The sequence below is a fragment of the Pseudozyma flocculosa genome, assembly GCF_000417875.1.
Source record: "Pseudozyma flocculosa PF-1 unplaced genomic scaffold scaffold00002, whole genome shotgun sequence".
NCBI lineage: Eukaryota > Fungi > Basidiomycota > Ustilaginomycetes > Ustilaginales > Ustilaginaceae > Pseudozyma > Pseudozyma flocculosa.
The window spans coordinates 184115-201795 of record NW_006920870.1 but is presented as its reverse complement, the minus strand read 5'-3'; the positions used below and the strand labels follow the sequence as shown (position 1 = coordinate 201795).

Below are 17681 nucleotides of genomic sequence, written 5' to 3'. Positions count from 1 at the left end.
CTTGGTCGTCGTGGCGATGGTGACATGCCGAGGCGCGCCGTTGCGGTCGTCCGGGTGCGCGGCCGCGGCGGCGGCGGCGGCGGCGTGGCGTCGCAGCACCGTGCTGGCGAAGCGCCGCACGACGTCCTTGGACTGGCGGGCCGGGTACGTTTCCGCTTTGTGCTCGCCGTCCTCGACGAGGGTCGTCAGCGAGGGGAATTGCCACATGCTCGCCAGCAGCCCTGCCGCGCCGAGGACGACACGAAGCCAACCGGGAATCAGCATCAGCATCTGCGTCTCCCTTCTGACCCTGTGCCGTCTTTCCTCTCCAGCCTGAACGTTCGTGGTGCGGGCAGGACTCACCGGTATCCGGTCGCTGCTCAATCAAATACTCCCACGAGGTCCCAGCCGTGGCGGTGGCGGACGCCTTCCTCGCCTTGCGCACCGTCGTCGATGTCGATGTCGATGTCGATGCCAATGCCGACGTCGCGCCCGCCGGCCGCCTGACGACGCAGACGAGGCACTCTTCGCGCCTCACTTGCTTCTTGACCGCCTTCATCGGGAACAGCTTGACGTGTCCCTCGATCCGCTCCAGCTGGCTGGCAGTCAGCGGCGCCTTTGTCGAGCCGGCGTGCTTGACTCCGTTACCCTCCGTCTTCCTGGCCCCTCCGAAGTTGAGCATGGACTGCCGCAGCCCTCGTCGCTGTGCGGCGGCCGTCGTCCCTGTCGCGGTTTTCTTGCCGGTCGCACCCGCCTCGTTAGCCGGCATCGCTTCCCCGCTCTCTCCGTCCACTTCATCGCTAGGTATCGGCTCGCACAGCGTGCACACATCCTCGATATCGGCGATTTCGGATGGGACCGAGAATCCCACGCGCATCTCTGACTCCTTTAGCGCGATGTCCTGGCCCTGGAGGTCGCAAGATGCAGCCGTGGTTCGGGCGGTGAGCAACGCTTCCCCGCCTCGCCCAGCTCCATCGGTGTGGGTTCCCGACTTACCTCTGCGTAAGCCAAGCACGTCGCTCGGATTGGGCAGGCTTGGCAGTTGGGTTTCGGCGTGCACATGGTGCTGATCAGATGGATGAGAACACGATGTCAGTGGCGCTGCGACTCGGCCTTGACCGCACTGTCGCTCCTCCTGCTCACCTTCCGAGCTCCATAAGGGCCTGGTTCCATTGCCCGGGTATCCGACTCCGCGCCGGGATGCCGTCGGGCACCTTCTTCCCGCCGCCGCCTTCGGAGCCAGCAGCAACGGCGTGCTTGACAAGCAGGTCGGCCGCCAGCCAGAGCAGATCCGTTGTCTCCTTTGCCTTTGGGTTGGCGTAGAGGGCCATCTGCCTCGAAAGCACCCTCGCCACGTTGCCGTCGAGGATGGGCACGGCGTGGCCAAAGACGATGGACGAAATCGCGCCCGCAGTGTACCTGCCCACACCGGGGACCTGCTTCTCGAGCTCCTCGGGCAGCTGCGGCAGCATGCCCTGCAGGTGCGCGTCGTCGACCACCTTCTTGGCCGCCGTATGGATCCGCGTGGCGCGGCTGTAGTATCCCAGGCCGCGCCATGCCGACAGCACCTCGTCTGCCTGGGCCGCGGCGAGCGCCTCAATCGTCGGCCACTTTGCCATCCAGCTGGTCCAGTACGACTTGACGGTCTCGACGCGCGTCTGCTGGAGCACTGCAGCAACGAGGAGCGCCGAGAGGGGAGACGGCAAGAGCGGTCCTTCAGCTCAGCCAGAAGCCGGAACGGAGGAGGGGATAGAGGGGCATTGCAGCACTCACTGATCTCTGAGATCCAGACCTGATAGGCCCGCACGCGGAGCAGCTGCTCGACCGAGCCCGAGGATCCCGCGGTCGGGTCGATCCACTCCTGCCTCCACGGCATCTGCCGATCCTTGCTGACACCCTCGAACCACTCTAGTAGGCTTGTGGTGGCGGTGTTGTCGTCGAGCATCTGTGGGCGGTGATAGCTCGCGCCATGGCGTCTGCCCGGCTGTGCTGGCAGTCTGGGCCAGCCCGGCTCAGCGGCAGCGATGGCAGCGTCGAGGCGGACCTTTGTTCCCGCCGCCGCCGACCTGCGTGCCGCTTTGGCAGGCCTTGCCGAGTCGAGGCTGCCATCATCGCCGTCGTACTCGCTGTCGCTGGCTGCGCTGGGCTTCTTGCGCCTCGATACTGGCATCGTCGGCCGAGCGACCAGACGGGCGAGAGACCTGTGAATGTCGGGCGAGGCTGTGCGTCCGATGCGTGCGTAGAGCGAGGGCCGATGCAGTCCGTCCGACGAGGTCGCGGAACGGTGACAAGATCGAGAGAGGCTCGAAGGGGCTAGAGCTGGAAGGGCTGATGGTGGTGGCGAGCGGGACCCATGAGCCAAGAGGCCTCGCCTGCCGCTCGGCAGAATAAAGCTTACTCGAGACCGACAGCGACACGCGGCAGACCAACACCACCGCACCCGCGCGCGTCCCGTCGCGTAGAGCGCCTGGCGACTCCCTGACCTGACCGGCCGGGTTAGCCCTTCGTATTCTCATAAACAACGGCAGCATCCGCAGCATCCAATGACCACATTCCTCTAACACTGCTATGGGTGCACGCATCTGGCAGAATACATTCGAGTGACAAGTGCTGGACGACGCTTAGAAACCGCTGCTCGCCCTGACCATCCCTCGCCGTTTCAGGCCGGTGCCGACCCCTCCGACCGCCGTGATGAGCGTCCGCCGTTTCGCCTTCTTTGCGCCCGTTCCGGCAGATGACTGGTGGGAAGGCCGAGCCGCCGCCGCCGCCGCTTCCCCTTGTGCTGCTGATGCAGACGCGGATGAGGCGCCCGCGCCACGGTCATGCTCTTCGTGGGAGGCGTCCAACGATCGGCTCTCAGACCGGCCGCGCCATGGTGCAGATGACTTCCTTACGGCCCTCTGCGGCGTGTTGCGGCCCGTCTTGGCCTTCTTGGACCGTCGTGACGGTCTAGGATCGCTGTCACTGTCGCTGTCGCTGCTACCGTCAGCGTCGTCACTCGAAGAGCTGGGATCGTCGGACGAGGAGCTGCTGACGCTGGACCGCCTGTCCGAGGCCGAAGAGCCAGCATCGCTGCCAGAAGCCGAGTGCAAAACGGCGCTCCTGGAGCCCCCAGGGTTCAGCACTTCCTTGACTCTCCGACGGTCGATGGGCCTGCGGGCAAGCAGAAGAGGGCCAGCCGAGGAGCCAATGACACGCCCGTCTTGCCTCGTAAACGTCGGACGGCCAGTAGGCTCGTCGGATCGCCCTGGAAGGGGCCTGACCTCGCGGTCCTGATCGCCAGGCGGAGGCCTCAGCTTGGCGGTGGCCTCGTAGTCGACGAGCAAGTCAGTCGGGTCGAGGAGGCTCGCGTCCATGAGATACCTGGTCGGCAGGTTCTCGCGGCTCTCGGCTTCCCGACGCGGCGGCTCGTCCGCCTCGCCGCGCCGAGGACGCAGCGAGTCTTCAGCCCTTGCCAGGGCATTGTCCAGCATCGCCCGTCTCGACGCCGAGTCGCCGGCCTTGACGTAATGCTGTGAGGCGGTGGGTCGTCCCTTGAGCAGGTGGAGGGACGCTGTGCCGTAGATCTGCTCTAGCCGCTCCGCCGTCGCTCGAAGGGCCGTGTCGAACGCCATCTCCCTGTCAGCCCCCGTCGAGATCGACTCGCTTCTTTGGGAGAGGAAGCCCACGACACTGCGCCAGTCGAATGGCCTCTTGCCGGTCTTTGCCTTGATCTTCGGTACCTTGTCCTTCGGGGCGTCTGCCGACTCTGGTGCATTGCCCCGTGGTGAGCGCTTCTTGCGCCTGGAGCCAGCATTGGACCATGACGTCTCCTGCAGCATCAGATGCTCGTAGGTTCGTCGCAGCTGCTGTTGTACGGCCAGCAGCACTGGATCGACGAGCTCCGACACGGCTTCGGCGTCCGAATCGCTACCTAGACCTTCGTCGTGCCTCCCTGTCGCCGGGCTCGGTTCGTCAGCGTTGATGTTTTCCGCACCCTTGGCATCGTCGGTAGCTTGTCTGTTCCGCCTCCGGCGTTTGCGCGACGATGGGCGTGTGCGGGCGCCGTGGTCGGCGAGGATCTGCTTCCGGACCGAGGCGAGGGCAGCGTGCCGACGTGATATGATCGCCTCTACCTCCTGTCCGAGAGTCCAGCGGGGAAGAGGGACCTGATCTGCTTCGAGCGGCCAGGCGAGCCGACCGCCGTCGTGCCGGGCCTGCTTGTGGTCGAAGGAGAGGAGACGCGAGGTGGCTGCCTGGGGAGCTTGGCTCTCCTCGACTCGCTGACGAAGCTGGGCGTGGTGGAGGAAGGCGACGCTGGCGAGCCGCCCCTCGTCTGCGACCGACTGGAGCTCGCTTGAGGCCAGCCGCGACCACTCTGCACGTTCGGAGAATGGGTAGCGGAGGTCGGTGCTGTGCCTATGCTCAAACGAGTCGGCAATAGAGCGAAGCTCTGCCACGCCATCGGCGACGGCGGGGATGCGAAAGAGGCGGCGAGCTTGTCCGCTGCCGCTCTGGCTCTGAGGTGCCTGTGGCCGGGGTCCGGGTCGGTCTGAACGGCTGCGCCTGCTGAAGTCGCTCGCATTCGAGAGCCAGCCGTCGTCGTCGTCGTCGAAGCCCTCGTTGGCCGACGTGGCAGCGTCCGTCTCGCTCCAATAGGGGTCGGAGCGGTTCATGGTGGGTTCATGGCGGTGGCGTTGTGTGCCACTGGTGTCCGAGGCGCGGTGGAGGTCGACCCGAGGAGAAGGAGTGGTAGAAGGAGACCGAGGAGTCGAGGAGAGTCAAAGAAGGACCAGGACAAAACGGCGGCTCAAAATGGCCTCGAAATTGGGATGTGGAGCCTGGCGGGGCGTGCCTCGTCTTTCCCTTTCGGCCGGTTGAATGACAGGCGACACACGAGCCACCCACCTGTTGGCCTGGCCACGCTGGCCTTTCAGGCGGGGAGCGACCCGTCTGCTGGCATATGGCCACCCGGCAGGTGCACGGCTTCTTCCAGCCCCACCCTCAACGATCGCCTCCCTTCCTCCCCATCCCCTTTCCATCGCCACGGGGCATCGCCGTAACTCAAAGACAATCCCATCGATCGCGGCCGGCACCATGATCAGCGACGTCACCCTGTCTGCTCTCGCCAACTGGCTCGGAAGCCTCACCATGGTCCTCATTGTCCTCTACCACGTAGGTGACGCCCGCTCCTCTTGCCGCGCACGCTCGCTTTTCACGTCCAAGCAGCGCCTGCGATGCCCGCCTGTCCGCAGCGGCTGTCTCTGACCCCGCGCATCGCCTCGCTGTCCTTTCCTGCTCTGCATTCTCGCCAGGCACTGAGCGTCAACGCAAAGAGGAACCAGGAGAACGCCGCCAGGCTGGCCAACAACGCACAGGCTTCCAGATGAGCCGTGCTACGGTCTGAAGTCCCCCTCGCGACGCCCCCTTCACGCTTTCATCGAGGGATGCGCTCGTATAGGAGCGACCACGAGACCGATGCCGCCTTTCCTCGTCCCACCCGCATCGCCGGACAATTGCTTCTCGCCCTGCTGTCATGGTCCGGACGCACGATGTCCTCCGCAAGGCCCACGGCCATCTCGCCCTACGAAGCCCCTACTGTACTTGTACCTGACCATCGATCGATATGACGGGCGGAACACAGACAAGCCGACCCCTCCTCCGCGGTGCTCAGATTGGCAGCGCACCGCCTCGACTGTCTTACACCCGCTTCCGAGCAGATCCCCGGCCGTGTCGCAGCGGCGGAGCACGGGCACGCTCTCTGACCTTGGAGCAGCAGCGAGCCTGGGGAGGACCCAGTTCAGAGCAGCATGCACAACAGAGTCAGAGACCCGAGCACGGAGCTGCGCAGGGTCTACCAGCGGGCGGTGCTGCTTGTACGCGCTACGCCTCGGGCCAGTGGCAAGCAGCATGGCCGGCCGGGTCAGTCGGCTCGGAGCAGCGCTTCACGGCGGTCGCGGACGGTCACATGTCGGTCTGTTCGCGATTGCAGAGGGCAGATTCTACTCGAGAGCTGCCGAGACTAGTCATCGTCCTCCTCCTCTTCGTCGTCGCCCGACTTGCTGAAAGCGCCCTCGACAGGTGCCTGCGTGAAGAGTCAGAGGAATTGGGATCGAAGCCAAAGACGAGAGCGTTCAGCACCCAAGCTTCCTCCTGGCTGTGTGCGCGAGGGACCGTGGCACTCACCGCGACCTGCGAGCCTCCGAGCTCCGCCGCCAGACCATCACGAGGGTAGGTCTGCAAGAGACGGGTAGACGCAGACACAAAGGCACAAGGTGGTCAGTGTCGCGTCAAGACCGAACAGAGCACAGCGACAAGACCCGACACCCACCCTTGGCAGCGCAGGCTTCTCGGGCGTGGCGGCGTAGACTGTCGAGCCGAAAAGGACAACGACACCGACGGCCACGAGGAACTGCCGGAGCGCCGAGCTGGCGGGCGTCGCGTGAATGTCGGGGGCCCAGACGGAGAGGGCGTCGTCTTGCTCGTGCGGCTGCAAAACAACACAGCAGCACGGTGGGAAGCGAGTAGGGTCGTGGTCAGATCAAGGTCAAAAAGAGAGCGATACCGAGGGCTGACGCTGCTGCTCGTGGACCACCCACAGTCTCGCCAAAGTTCCTCTTCTCTTGCGGGTCCCACCACTTGGGCGAGTATTTGCGGGTCTGAAGGCTGATGTAGGGCAGGTCCGGGTAGTCGCCGAGCTGCGGGTCCTTTTCGGACTGGGGCTGGATGAGGCGGGACGACGAGGTGGAGAAGGTGCGCAGCGGTGCGACGGCGGCCGCTGTCCTGGCGGAGCGCGATGCGCCGGCGGCGGCGGTGCGGAGGAGCGACATGGTGGCGAGTGGTGAAGCTTGGTCGGCCACGAGAAAGTGCGCGAGGAAGGCCGGTTAGTCGTGCCGGAAAGAGGTCGAGGCAGCTGCGATACGAAGCCCAGGGGGAGGTCGAGCGAGCGCGGGTGGGAGTCCGGGGAACGGGTAGCCAGGCAGCAGGCAGCGTGCGGGCGAGATGGCCCAGCCAGGCGGCGGCGGTGATCGACCCGCACCCACCGAGGCCCACGCCAACCTTTCTCGGCACCGCGCCGAGGTGCAACCCCTGCCAGCCTGCGCGATCGTCTTGGCCAGGCGGGCAGGTCCTAGCTCAAGCAGGGGCCAGCCAGCCAGCAGGCCCCGCAGGCGGCGTGCCCGAATCGCGGAAAAGAAAAAACCCCAGCCAGGGCCAGCCAGCCAAGGCAGGCAAGCTGTGGCCCAGGCGAGGCGGCCGCGGCCTCTGCATCACGCACATCCAACCGCTGGACGCGGGCACGCAAATCCAGAGTCCATACCAGCCAAGCCAGGCCAAAGCCAGCCCAGCCCAGCCCAGCCCAGGCCAGCCCAGGCCAGCCCGAGCCAGAGACACACACGCGAGTACGGTACGCCTGCGCTATCGCCGTCGCAACCCCTGCTGGGCTCACCGCCACCGCCGCCGTCGTCGTCACCACCACCACTACCACCACCTTCGCCAACGCCGCCACTTTCCCCCTTACCTCTCGCACCACCGCCTATCAGCACCCGTGCAGTCCTCGATACCGCGTCCACGCACTGCATCCGGCCCGCACCACCCTGCATTCCTTGCCCAGTCGCGCCTCTGCAACCACCGCCCCCGCATCCAAACATCGCACTTGAGAAAAAGAAAACACAGCCGTCACGACGGCCTACAGCACCTCAGCATTGATCCGGCTCTGAGCGACCGCACCAAAAGAGCAGCTACGACGCCACCACACCCCATCCCTGCGCCAAGCCGCACCGCCATAGCACGGCTGATCCGCATCGAGCATCGATACCGCCAAGGTCCCCGCAGCTGCAGCGCCCCGCCCGCCTATACCCACGTCGGGCGTCTCCGTCCGTCCTAGTGTCCTGCACCGAACGGCATCGCCGCATACACCCCCTTTTCTCGCCCGTAAGCTAGCCAGCCCAGCATGGTCGACATCGCGGAACAGGATCAGTGGATCAACCACCTGGGCGAGTGCAAGCAGCTCAGCGAGAACGACATCAAGCGGCTCTGCGACAAGGCGCGCGAGATCCTGCTCGAGGAGTCCAATGTCCAGCCCGTCCGATGCCCCGTCACTGTGTGCGGTGACATCCACGGCCAGTTCGTGCGTATTCACCAGCCGCATCACCGCGCTCCACGCGATGCTCGCCGAGCTCTCTCATGATCGCTCCCGTCTTTCACCGAGGCAGGCACGCTGACTATCATCGCATGCGCCTCCTCTCCGTCCGATTACCTGGCCCCGTGTCGTCTACCGCTCCGCTCCGCTCCGCCTTCGCCCTCGCCCTCGCCCGTCGCTACGGCAGCACGACCTCTCGGAGCTCTTCCGGATCGGCGGCAACTCGCCAGACACCAATTACCTGTTCATGGGAGACTACGTCGACCGCGGCTACTACTCGGTCGAGACGGTGACGCTGCTGGTCGCGCTCAAGGTGCGGTACCGCGACCGCGTCACCATCCTGCGCGGCAACCACGAGTCGCGACAGATCACCCAGGTTTACGGCTTCTACGACGAGTGCCTCCGCAAGTACGGCAACGCCAACGTGTGGAAGTACTTTACCGACCTGTTCGACTACCTGCCGCTGACGGCGCTCATCGACGACCAGGTGAGCATCTCGCTGACGCCTGTGGCTCGTTGGTCGTTCCTCGGCGCACGGACGGGATGGAGCTGCGGATTGTTGACGCCCGCCGCCCTGCCCTGCTGTCGTTCTCTCTCTCGCCCGGCATTTCGCAGATCTTCTGCCTGCACGGCGGTCTGTCGCCCTCGATCGACACGCTGGACCACATCCGATCCATCGACCGCATCCAGGAGGTGCCGCACGAGGGACCGATGTGCGACCTGCTGTGGTCGGATCCCGATGACCGCTGCGGATGGGGCATCTCGCCCCGTGGCGCCGGCTACACGTTTGGTCAGGACATTAGCGAGGCTTTCAACCACAACAACGGGCTGACGCTCGTCGCGCGGGCGCACCAGCTGGTCATGGACGGCTTCAACTGGTCGCAGGAGCGCAACGTGGTGACGATCTTTTCCGCACCCAACTACTGCTACCGCTGCGGCAACCAGGCGGCGATTATGGAGATTGACGAGAACCTCAAATACACGTTCCTCCAGTTTGACCCGGCGCCACGGGCGGGCGAGCCGCTCGTGTCGCGACGGGTGCCAGACTACTTTTTGTAAAACTAAGGGCCCCCTCTCGTCGTTACCCGTGCTCTCTCAACCCGTCGTTGTTTCTGCATCGTCCGTCCCTCGTCACTTCCTCGGTCGCTCCCTTATCCCTCCCTCTCTCTCTCTCTATCTCGTGGTCCCATGACACGGTGCGTGGCGGCCTCTGCCTGTGCTGTCGGGGTGCGTGCTCGGTCGAGGACGAGCAAGCAGGGCGGCGCTGCGGCGTCGTTGCTGCTCTCGGTGTGCGTGCTGGCGTCCTTGGGCCGTCGTTTGGATGACTGTCGGAGACGTCGAAGGAGTCTGGCCTCTGGGATCGAGGTTGTGGAATGCAGGCCGGCGACGACGGCGACGCGGCATTGGGGGCCTGGGCCACGAGGCGGGTGTGTGGCCTGGCCTGGCAGGGCCTGGCAGGGCCAGCTCCTCGCTCCTCCACACGCCCTGCCACGGACTTTTCTTCGCGCCGCCCACACCACCCACCGCCTTCCGGCGAAGCCGACCCTACCTTCTCAACCTTCCCTTCCCTCACCTCACCTCACCTCACCTCACCTCACCTCGCCAGGCCACCCATCCTCGCGCACCCGCCCGCGCCGCGAATCGTCATCTGACCGGGCACCTGCACACGATGGGGTCGGGCAGATGCCATCGCTGCATGGTCACGGCACACGACCTTGTCAGATCCCGCGGAGCCCTGGCACGGATACCGGGCCCGACCCGCTTCCTCCCGCAGCCACACTGCGCCGCGGCGCCGCTATCCAGTCTCGCTCGGAAACCGAACCAGGCGCCCGGGACTGGACAAGATGGCCCATCCGAGGAAGCGAAACGGGGACAGGGGGAAGAGCAGGCCGAGCTCGAGCTCACGCAGCGGCTGCGCGAGGCAATCGGCCCCTTGGAGGACCGCTGGGACGGTAGCCCGTTTCGTGAGTCGCCAGGCATGCCGAGCTCGCCGCGGCAATGACGATATCGCACAGAGTTGTTGCTCACATCGGCATCGTCCCCGACTCTCGGCTCTGGAGACAGTCCAGATCCTCTCGACCCCGCTTCGCCGATGTGCCCTTACTGGCCACGTCTTGCCAAAAGGTGCGATCCGGCCAACCCCCCGCCCCACCCACACTCTTCATGCCACGTCGTCCTTCGTCGTTGCCGTTGCCGAAGCTGACCTCGTCACATCGCCGTGCATTGGTACCTGGACCAGATCTGATGATGCAGCTCAAGCCTGTGCGCCTGCCCAAGACGGCTTCCGCACACGATGGCGGCGGCGGCGGGAGCAGCGCCGGCGAGGGAACAAAGAAGAAGCAGGACCGGTCAAACCAGGTCATCCTACCCGACCAGCTGCTCCACCCACGCTTCAGCCAGCGCAAGCTCGGAAAGGGGATGTGGGTCACGCTGCACAAGACCATCCTGGAAGCCGTAGAGAGCCAAGGTGCGTCGTCCGCCAGCGCCTAGGACGCAGCATGGCCCCGGCTTCCAACCCGATGCACCACGGCCTGTGATCGTCGGTTGACCCGTCCTCCTTCCTCTCCTCCTCTTCTTGACGTCGACATTGTGGCGCGCGCGTGCAGGAGCGTACAAGCCAATGGCGCCGCAGGCGAGGTTCCCGCCCAACCTGTCCGACTTCATCACGGCGCAGCTGCAACAGCGGGTGGTGCAAGAGGCCGCGCTGATGAAGAGCCGGATCTGCACGCGCCGCCGCCAGGACGTCGTCGAGACGTTCTCGCAGCTCCAGAGGGACCACCGTCGCACTGGCCACCAGCGCGGCATGACGGTCATCAAGACGACATCGAGGGATGAAGCTCGACGGCTCCTCGCTTCGTCCATTGAGAATGACGACGACGACGACGAGGGGGTGGGAGGTGGACGACCGGTCTACAGTCTCGGTCTCACCTTACATCCACCACCACCTGCTGATGCGGCTGTGGAGGAAGAAGGCGGGACGAGGTTGCACGAGTCGGTCCATCTCGATTCGTCCGCCGTCCATCACGACGGGGACGGATCGCAGCGGGGGAGGGGCGCGAGCGTACCGCTCTACAACCTCTCATCCTTCCCGCCCGACCTCGTGTCGCAGCTGCAACGGCGTCTCGATGCCGTCTCCTCGTTCGAGGCTTCTTGCCTCGACGACACCGTCGCACCCGCGCCGACGCGCCCGGATGCGGGGGCAGATGCCCATCCCAGGACCAGCGACGACAACGATGACGACGTCGGCGGATACGTGCTGCGGCAATGTGCGGAGACCGTCGATGTCGCTGTTGCACTGTGGAGACTCAGAATATGGATCGAGTCCTAACCGCCTCGCCCACCGACGCGGTCGACAGCCGCAACGCCTCGCGCCGCTCCGCTGCAAGCGACGACACCGCATCTTTACGCCGACCGCCTACGCACGCAGGCAGGCCGACAGGCGGCGCACAGAGACAGACGGGGGACGACGTCTCGCAATCTTCCCAGGATCAGTGTTTTGGATGTTGTACAGCGAGTCGAGCGGCCCATCGCCCCCGAAAGCAGGCAGGTCTGCAGCTTGCTTGCTTGGCCAAGCAAGGTGATGGCTGGCTCATTCGATGGCGTGTTGCTCGATCTGCACGGGGCGACGCAGAGCGAGTCGTAAAAAGGGTGCGGTCGGTCGTCGAAAAAGGGGATCAGCAGTCTGCATCTGAGCCGGGCGGACGTCGGCACGCCAGGAGAGGGGCGATGTGAGCACACTCACGACGTCGTCGATCTTGAGGACGGCGCGGACCAGCTGCGTCGCGAGGAGCAGCTGCTGGCGCTTGGAGACGAGCGGGTCAAAGACGCGGCAGTTCTTCATGTCGTTGTCCTGCAACAAGGGGCGACATCGCGACACACGCACGCACGCACGCACGCAAAGGCACAGCGCCCAGGCCAGGACAAAGGGCATCGTCGTCAGCTTGGGATCCTCCGCAACTGGCCGCCCTCCCTGAAGCTCGCCGCCGCAGGTCGCACTCACGCCAGCACCCATGCAGTCGATTCCGAGCTTGGGGTTCGACTCGGTCACCTGTCGGCTCTTGACCTCGGCCAGCATCTCGATGGGCGAGTAGCCGCTGTTTTCCGCCAATGCCAGCGGCACGGCGTCGAGGGCCGATGCAAACGCCCGCATGGCGTACTGCTCGAGCGTTGCGATCTGTCGTCCAAAGAGGATTGCCGGGAACACGGCGTCAGCTGGGTCGTCGGAAGAGATACGTTGCCAGACATCGAGCGGACCCCATCGCATCCAAGCTCGTCGACTGGCGCCACTCACCTCATCGGCCGCCTTGCTGATAGCCACCGACGCGCAGATCTCGGCCGCACCACCGCCGTAGACGACGCGGTTGTCGACGACGAGGTTCCTGACGACGCAGATGGCGTCGTGGAGCGCCCGCTTGGCCTCGTCGATGATCATCTTGTTGGAGCCGCGCACAAAGACGGTGACGGCCCGCGTGTTGGCGCACTCCTCGATGATGAGCATCTTGTCCTTTGTGGTGCCGAAGCCCACCTCGCGCACGACGCCGGCGCGGCCGAGCTTCTCTGGGCTGAGGTCCTCGAAGCGCGGGACGATCCTGCCGTTGGTGGCGATGGCGATGAGCTCGAGCTCGGGCCCGCCGACCCAGCGGACGGCGGGGAGGTCGTGCTGGAGGAGCAGGTGGTTGGCCTCGTCGTCGAAGCCCCACTGGCAGATGACGAGGTTGGCGCCGCAGTCCTTGACCCGCTTGATCATGTCCTCGAACTTGGCCCTCTCGTACTCCTGCAGCTTCTTGTACTCCTCGACCGAGGTGATGTCGAGCTTGTGCTTGGTCTTTGGGCGCGGCGGCTCAAAGGGGCACGTGAGGATGGCAATCTTGGCGTCGCGCACCTCGCGGGGCATCTGCGGGTGGGAAAAGTCCTTGTCGATGACGACGCCCTTGACGAGGGTGGTGTCCTCGAGGCCGCCGCCCACCTTGCCGTCGACCTTGATCAGCTCAAAGTCGACGTCCTTGCGCTTCAGGTCGGCGACCGAGAGGACCGAGTCGACGGCGATGCGGGCAAACTTGTCCGACGCCTTGGACACAATCTTGCTGCCGAGGCACGTCTTTGCCGTCTTCATTAGCTCGTCGACGTTGTCGAGGCTGAAGTCGACGACGTCTGCGACGCTCTCGAGCTGCTGGACGGCGAGGGCGCAGGCGCGCTCAAAGCCGTCGGCGATGCGGATGGGGTGGATGCCGCGGTCGATGAGGGCCTCGGACTGCTCGAGGAGTGCGCCGGCGAGGACGACGACGCCGGTGGTGCCGTCGCCGATCTCGTCGTCCTGGCTCTTGCTGAGCTCGACGAGGAGCTTGGCGATCTGGTGGTCGAGCTGCATGTTGTTCATGATGGTGGCGCCGTCGTTGGTGACCTGGATGTCGCCGTCGGGGCTGATGAGGATCTTGTCGAGGCCGCGCGGGCCGAGCGACGTCTTGAGGATGTTGGCCACCGTCTTTGCGGCGCTGATGTGGTTCTTGATGGCCTGGATGCCCTGGGCGCGGGTCTTTTTGCCCTGCTCCCGGACGACGATGAACGGTCGGCCGTACTCATCCTGGGCGTATGCGATCTGAGGCTCGGCCATGGTAGCGAGAGGGTGCCGGGCTGCTGCTGCGGCGGCGGCGGCGGTGGTGGTGGCGGCGGCGGCGGCTGGTGCTGGTATGAGGCGACGTTGGTGGAAGGAGGCGAGACTCTGGCTGGTCGAATTGGATCGGTTCGACGCCGTTTCTCGGCTGAAGCTATGAGTGATGCGCTGCGGTGTTGAGCGATGATGCGGTGGTCGGCTCTGGAATTCGGCTCGGCCTTGTCGTCGTTGTCGTCGTTGTTGTCGTCACCGTCGTGGTAGCGTGTGGCGGTGCGGTGGAATGGTGGTACGAGCGTCGAGGAGCGAGAGTGGGTGAGCGCGCCTGCTGTGCGCCAGTCTGGTTCTTCGGGCCTTGTGTCACTTTTTCCCCCCCAGCTCGGCGCGCGCTCGCCCAGGCCAGGCCAGCCCAGGCCCGGCCCCTGCCGCGAGCTCTCTCTGGCCTGGCCTGGCCTGGCCTGGCCTGGCTGCGCGTGGAGCAGCCAGCCAGCCCGGCCAGCCAGCCAACCACACCGGCCTGTTCTTCTTCCTTCCAACCAGCGATCTGGCCCAGGCCTGGCCTGACCTGGCCGGCCTGGCGAGTTGATTTCCCTTTCTCGGAACCGAGCGCAAAGCCGCAGCCCGAATTCCGGTCGGTTGGTGGGCATGCGCAGGGATGTGGTTGAGAGCCGGCCGGCCAGCCAGTCGACCGCCCCTCTTCGCTCTCGGCGGGCAACAGACGTCGCCCAGGCGTGCCAAGGGAATGCCTGCCGCCGCTCTCCCTCGGTCAAACCATCAAGCACCGGAAAGAACTTGTATTACACGAGAGCAAACAGCGCCAGCGCTCCCATCTAGACGGCGTCGGGCGCGGCGGGCGGCCGTCCGGGCTCTGCGCAAGCTGCGTCGACGCCCGCCCTCTTCCTCAGACCTCGTTCCTCTTCCTCTCCCTGGGTCGTCCGCGCTGGGAGTATGTACAACGGCCGACCTTTGAGCTTGCCGCCGCTGAACGGCCATGACCAGACCGGTCCAAGGGCCAACTCGACCCGGGCGGGCGAGCGAGCGGTCGAGGGCCAGTTCAGTCGGCCGGCCGGGCTGCGACGCCCTCCGTCTATTGCGCCTTGACGGATCCGTTGGCGGCGTGGCCGTTGCCGACCGCCTTGCCGTTGGCCGCCGCGCGCTTCTTGGCCTGCGCCTGGTTGTACGTCTTCTTGTAGAACGCGATGAAGAGGAAGAGGTAGCTCGTGAGGCACGCCATGCCCGAAAACGCCGCGTGCTCCTTGCCCGCGCACGTGCCATAGTGGATCACGTTGGGGAAGTAGGTGTAGACGAAGTAGTTGTACGACGCAAAGTAGACGATAAAGAGGTCAATGACAAACTGCGTAATCTGCGCAGTCGTCACCCACTTCTTCCAGGGGCAGCGGATCTTGAGCGAGGTGAGGGCGTAGTAGAAGTCTGGGCGAGGGCCGGGGCGGGGGCGGGGATGCAAAGGGACAAGGTCGGCAGGTCAGCCTCGTCGTCGTCGTCGTCGCAGACACACCCTGACCCTGCCAGTCAGGACAGGCCGCTCGTCCAGGCTACTCACACATCAGGACGTGCACAGCGAGGTTGAGGCAGATGACGACCCACGAGACGCTCGTCTTGCCGTGCAGCTGGCTAAAGCAGAGGGCGGCCGTGGCCGAGTGGTGGTACACGTGAAGGAAAGCTGAAGAGGCAGGAGGCGTCGCGGAGAGATGCGAGATGCGACGCAGGCGTGCGACCCGTGTCAGCGCAACATGTAGCAGAAGAGAGCAGCACGGCACAGCATCGGACCCCGCCAATCCTCAGCTGCCCGCCTCTACGCACCAAGGGGCTTCTTCTTGAGGACGAGGAAGACGGTGTCGATCAGCTCCCAGCTGTGTGCAGAAGCAAAAGAGCGAGGTTCAGAGCATCGCAGCAGGTCAGCCAGCTAGCTCGGTGCGTCTTCGTCGTTGTGAGAGGCAGTCTGACGGCCGTTGCGATACGAACAACTTGAAGTAGTAGTTGATGATGTAGTAGGTCTCGAGTTTCTGCGAGAGGCGCAGAAGAGGGAGTTTGAAGCGGCACTGTCAGCGAGCTGCTCCCTTGCGCTTCTATCGCAGTGTGCCAGCCATCCGAACTGCCGCCTTTACGCTGCCCAGAAGTACGTAGGCTGCGCGGCTGACGCCAACGTCCTCTCCTGTCTCCCCCTTGGGGCTCACCATGGTCCAGGCGCCCTCTCCGCAAATGGCGTAGTAGAAGCCGTTCCTGCGCCAGATCGGGACGACCTCCTCGAGCATGAGGGCGAGGAGGAGCGCGCTTCCAAAGGTGAGGGCGAGGTTGTGGACGAGGAAGGGGATCTTGATGCTGGAGCTGAAGGCGGGCCTGTTCTTCATCAGCTCGCGGCCACCAAAGATGACGGCGAGGTAGGTGACGATGGCGGCAACCAGCGAGGGGAACGTCGACAGGGGCGTCTTGCCGGCCTCCCATGCGAGCAGGTAGGTGGGCACGTTGGCGGTGAGGCTGCGAGGCAGCGCCGCCACGACCGAGTCGTAGATGACCGACGAGACCATGTCGAGGACGGGGGAAGGGATTGACGGGGGAAAAGAGGAAAGTGACCGGACGCTGCAAAGGGGAAAAAAGGAGAGTGGGGGGGAGAGATGGTGGTGATGGTAGAGGTGGTGGTGAGAGGAAAAGAGGATCACGAACTCGATGGGACATCAACGACTCTCTTGCCATCGCCGCCATGCGTTGCTGCCCTCGCAGACGGCGGCGAGGGCGAGGGCGAGGGCGAGGGCGAAGGGCGTATCGCCGTCGCGACCACGCCGGCGCCTGGCAGGCCAGGCCAGGCCAGCGAAGGTCACCACCGAGCTGACCCGCCGACCAAGGAGCGGCCCTAGCCTTGATCCTGGCACGCACCCACGCACGCACGCACGCACGCCCAGTCGCCCCAGCCTGGCCTGGCTTGTCCGTCCGTTGCCGTCCGTCGCCTTCGCCCGACGCCGATCCGAAAGGCAGGCAGCCAGCGGAGTCTTGCACGCGCAGCCCGCTCGCCGGCGCGCCCGGCCGTTTGGCAAACGCCCGCATCTCGCCGCCTAGCTGCCCGTCGATCTGCGTGTGGCTCCTGCGGAAACCGAGGCTGGAAGGTTGGGCTGAGGCGTGCACCTGGGAGCACTCGATGCGATGGAGCGGTGTTGACGCAGCACCTCATGCCAGCCAGCGAGCCCCAGAGGCCGCAAGCAGAGCGTTGGTCTTCCGTTTGCAGGCAAAAAGCTGTTTGCCTGCCTGCTGTTCTTCTATCTCTGGTCGCGTCGGGACCCTTTCCTCGCTTCCAAGGGCCAGAGAGCCAGCCAGGGCCTACGCTCGCCCCTTTCCAAATGCCAGCCACGCGAATCGCTGCCTGGCCTCGTCTGCCAGCCCGCTGGAGCCCGCCAACAAGCAAGAAAAGTTTTCCGCCTCCTCCTTCCGACCCTAGCCTCGGACGGCCAGCGTCGCGTGTGTTGTGTTGCTCTCGAACAGGGCGGCCCTCGCTACGTCGACCGGAATGCTCGTCCCGTGCGTTCGGATTCTCCAACCGATTCTGGAATTCGAGACGCCAGCAGGCAGCTCCATCGACCCGCCCGTGCCGTCACGATCAGAAGCACGGCAAGGCGTGGCATGGCGCGGTACCTGCGCACACACGACGATATGCGCAAAAGGGCGACCTGTCCTGCCTGCGGATGGCGCCGGGCGTTTGTCGGAAACAGCAACGCAAAGCAAGCCAGCCCCGGCCTGCCTCCCCAAAAATCCCACCCGTCGCCGAAGCGAAGCGACAGCGCGTGGACGCTGGCATGGCACGGCCAGGCAAGGCACGCCAGATGAAGAGTTGAGATGGGCAAGCAAAGCCGCCCAGGAATCCGATCAGTCAAGCAATCAAGCAATCAAGCAAGCAATCAAGCAATCAAGCAAGCAAGCAATCAAGCAATCAAGCAATCAAGCAATCAAGCAATCAAGCAATCAAGC

At 65.0% G+C, this 17681-nt stretch overlaps 8 protein-coding genes across 8 annotated transcripts in view; 3 read left to right on the top strand and 5 right to left on the bottom strand.

The window, feature by feature from the left end:
* The window catches only part of PFL1_00745 (uncharacterized protein), a gene marked incomplete at both ends in the record, with an annotated part of 2937 nt that extends 788 nt beyond the window's left edge, over positions 1-2149 (bottom strand). The window contains 5 exons of the mRNA XM_007878247.1: positions 25-221; positions 343-886; positions 976-1045; positions 1123-1648; positions 1753-2149. Coding sequence (XP_007876438.1) covers positions 25-221; positions 343-886; positions 976-1045; positions 1123-1648; positions 1753-2149 — 1734 coding nt within the window. The remainder of the gene's footprint in view (positions 1-24; positions 222-342; positions 887-975; positions 1046-1122; positions 1649-1752) is intronic.
* A 451-nt stretch (positions 2150-2600) lies between these two features.
* Positions 2601-4634, bottom strand: PFL1_00744 (uncharacterized protein; the record flags this gene model as incomplete). The annotated part of the gene is made up of 2 exons (XM_007878246.1): positions 2601-4097; positions 4128-4634. 2 exons carry the CDS (start codon positions 4632-4634, stop codon positions 2601-2603), a joined length of 2004 nt encoding a protein of 667 aa, XP_007876437.1.
* Positions 4635-5055: 421 nt separating this feature from the next.
* On the top strand, positions 5056-5348 carry PFL1_00743 (uncharacterized protein; the record flags this gene model as incomplete). Its single annotated transcript, XM_007878245.1, has 2 exons — positions 5056-5133; positions 5274-5348. The coding sequence occupies 2 exons, from the start codon at positions 5056-5058 to the stop codon at positions 5346-5348; spliced, it is 153 nt and encodes a 50-aa protein (XP_007876436.1).
* Positions 5349-5980: 632 nt separating this feature from the next.
* Positions 5981-6788, bottom strand: PFL1_00742 (uncharacterized protein; the record flags this gene model as incomplete). Its single annotated transcript, XM_007878244.1, has 4 exons — positions 5981-6043; positions 6145-6195; positions 6290-6448; positions 6558-6788. The coding sequence occupies 4 exons, from the start codon at positions 6786-6788 to the stop codon at positions 5981-5983; spliced, it is 504 nt and encodes a 167-aa protein (XP_007876435.1).
* A 1121-nt stretch (positions 6789-7909) lies between these two features.
* On the top strand, positions 7910-9157 carry PFL1_00741 (uncharacterized protein; the record flags this gene model as incomplete). The annotated part of the gene is made up of 3 exons (XM_007878243.1): positions 7910-8086; positions 8286-8585; positions 8714-9157. 3 exons carry the CDS (start codon positions 7910-7912, stop codon positions 9155-9157), a joined length of 921 nt encoding a protein of 306 aa, XP_007876434.1.
* A 637-nt stretch (positions 9158-9794) lies between these two features.
* On the top strand, positions 9795-11426 carry PFL1_00740 (uncharacterized protein; the record flags this gene model as incomplete). The annotated part of the gene is made up of 5 exons (XM_007878242.1): positions 9795-10062; positions 10163-10222; positions 10338-10565; positions 10705-10988; positions 11208-11426. The coding sequence occupies 5 exons, from the start codon at positions 9795-9797 to the stop codon at positions 11424-11426; spliced, it is 1059 nt and encodes a 352-aa protein (XP_007876433.1).
* A 261-nt stretch (positions 11427-11687) lies between these two features.
* PFL1_00739 (uncharacterized protein) lies at positions 11688-13709 on the bottom strand (the record flags this gene model as incomplete). Its single annotated transcript, XM_007878241.1, has 4 exons — positions 11688-11711; positions 11841-11948; positions 12099-12272; positions 12390-13709. The coding sequence occupies 4 exons, from the start codon at positions 13707-13709 to the stop codon at positions 11688-11690; spliced, it is 1626 nt and encodes a 541-aa protein (XP_007876432.1).
* A 1084-nt stretch (positions 13710-14793) lies between these two features.
* Positions 14794-16252, bottom strand: PFL1_00738 (uncharacterized protein; the record flags this gene model as incomplete). Its single annotated transcript, XM_007878240.1, has 5 exons — positions 14794-15137; positions 15268-15387; positions 15528-15577; positions 15690-15730; positions 15902-16252. The coding sequence occupies 5 exons, from the start codon at positions 16250-16252 to the stop codon at positions 14794-14796; spliced, it is 906 nt and encodes a 301-aa protein (XP_007876431.1).
* Positions 16253-17681: the final 1429 nt, after the last annotated feature.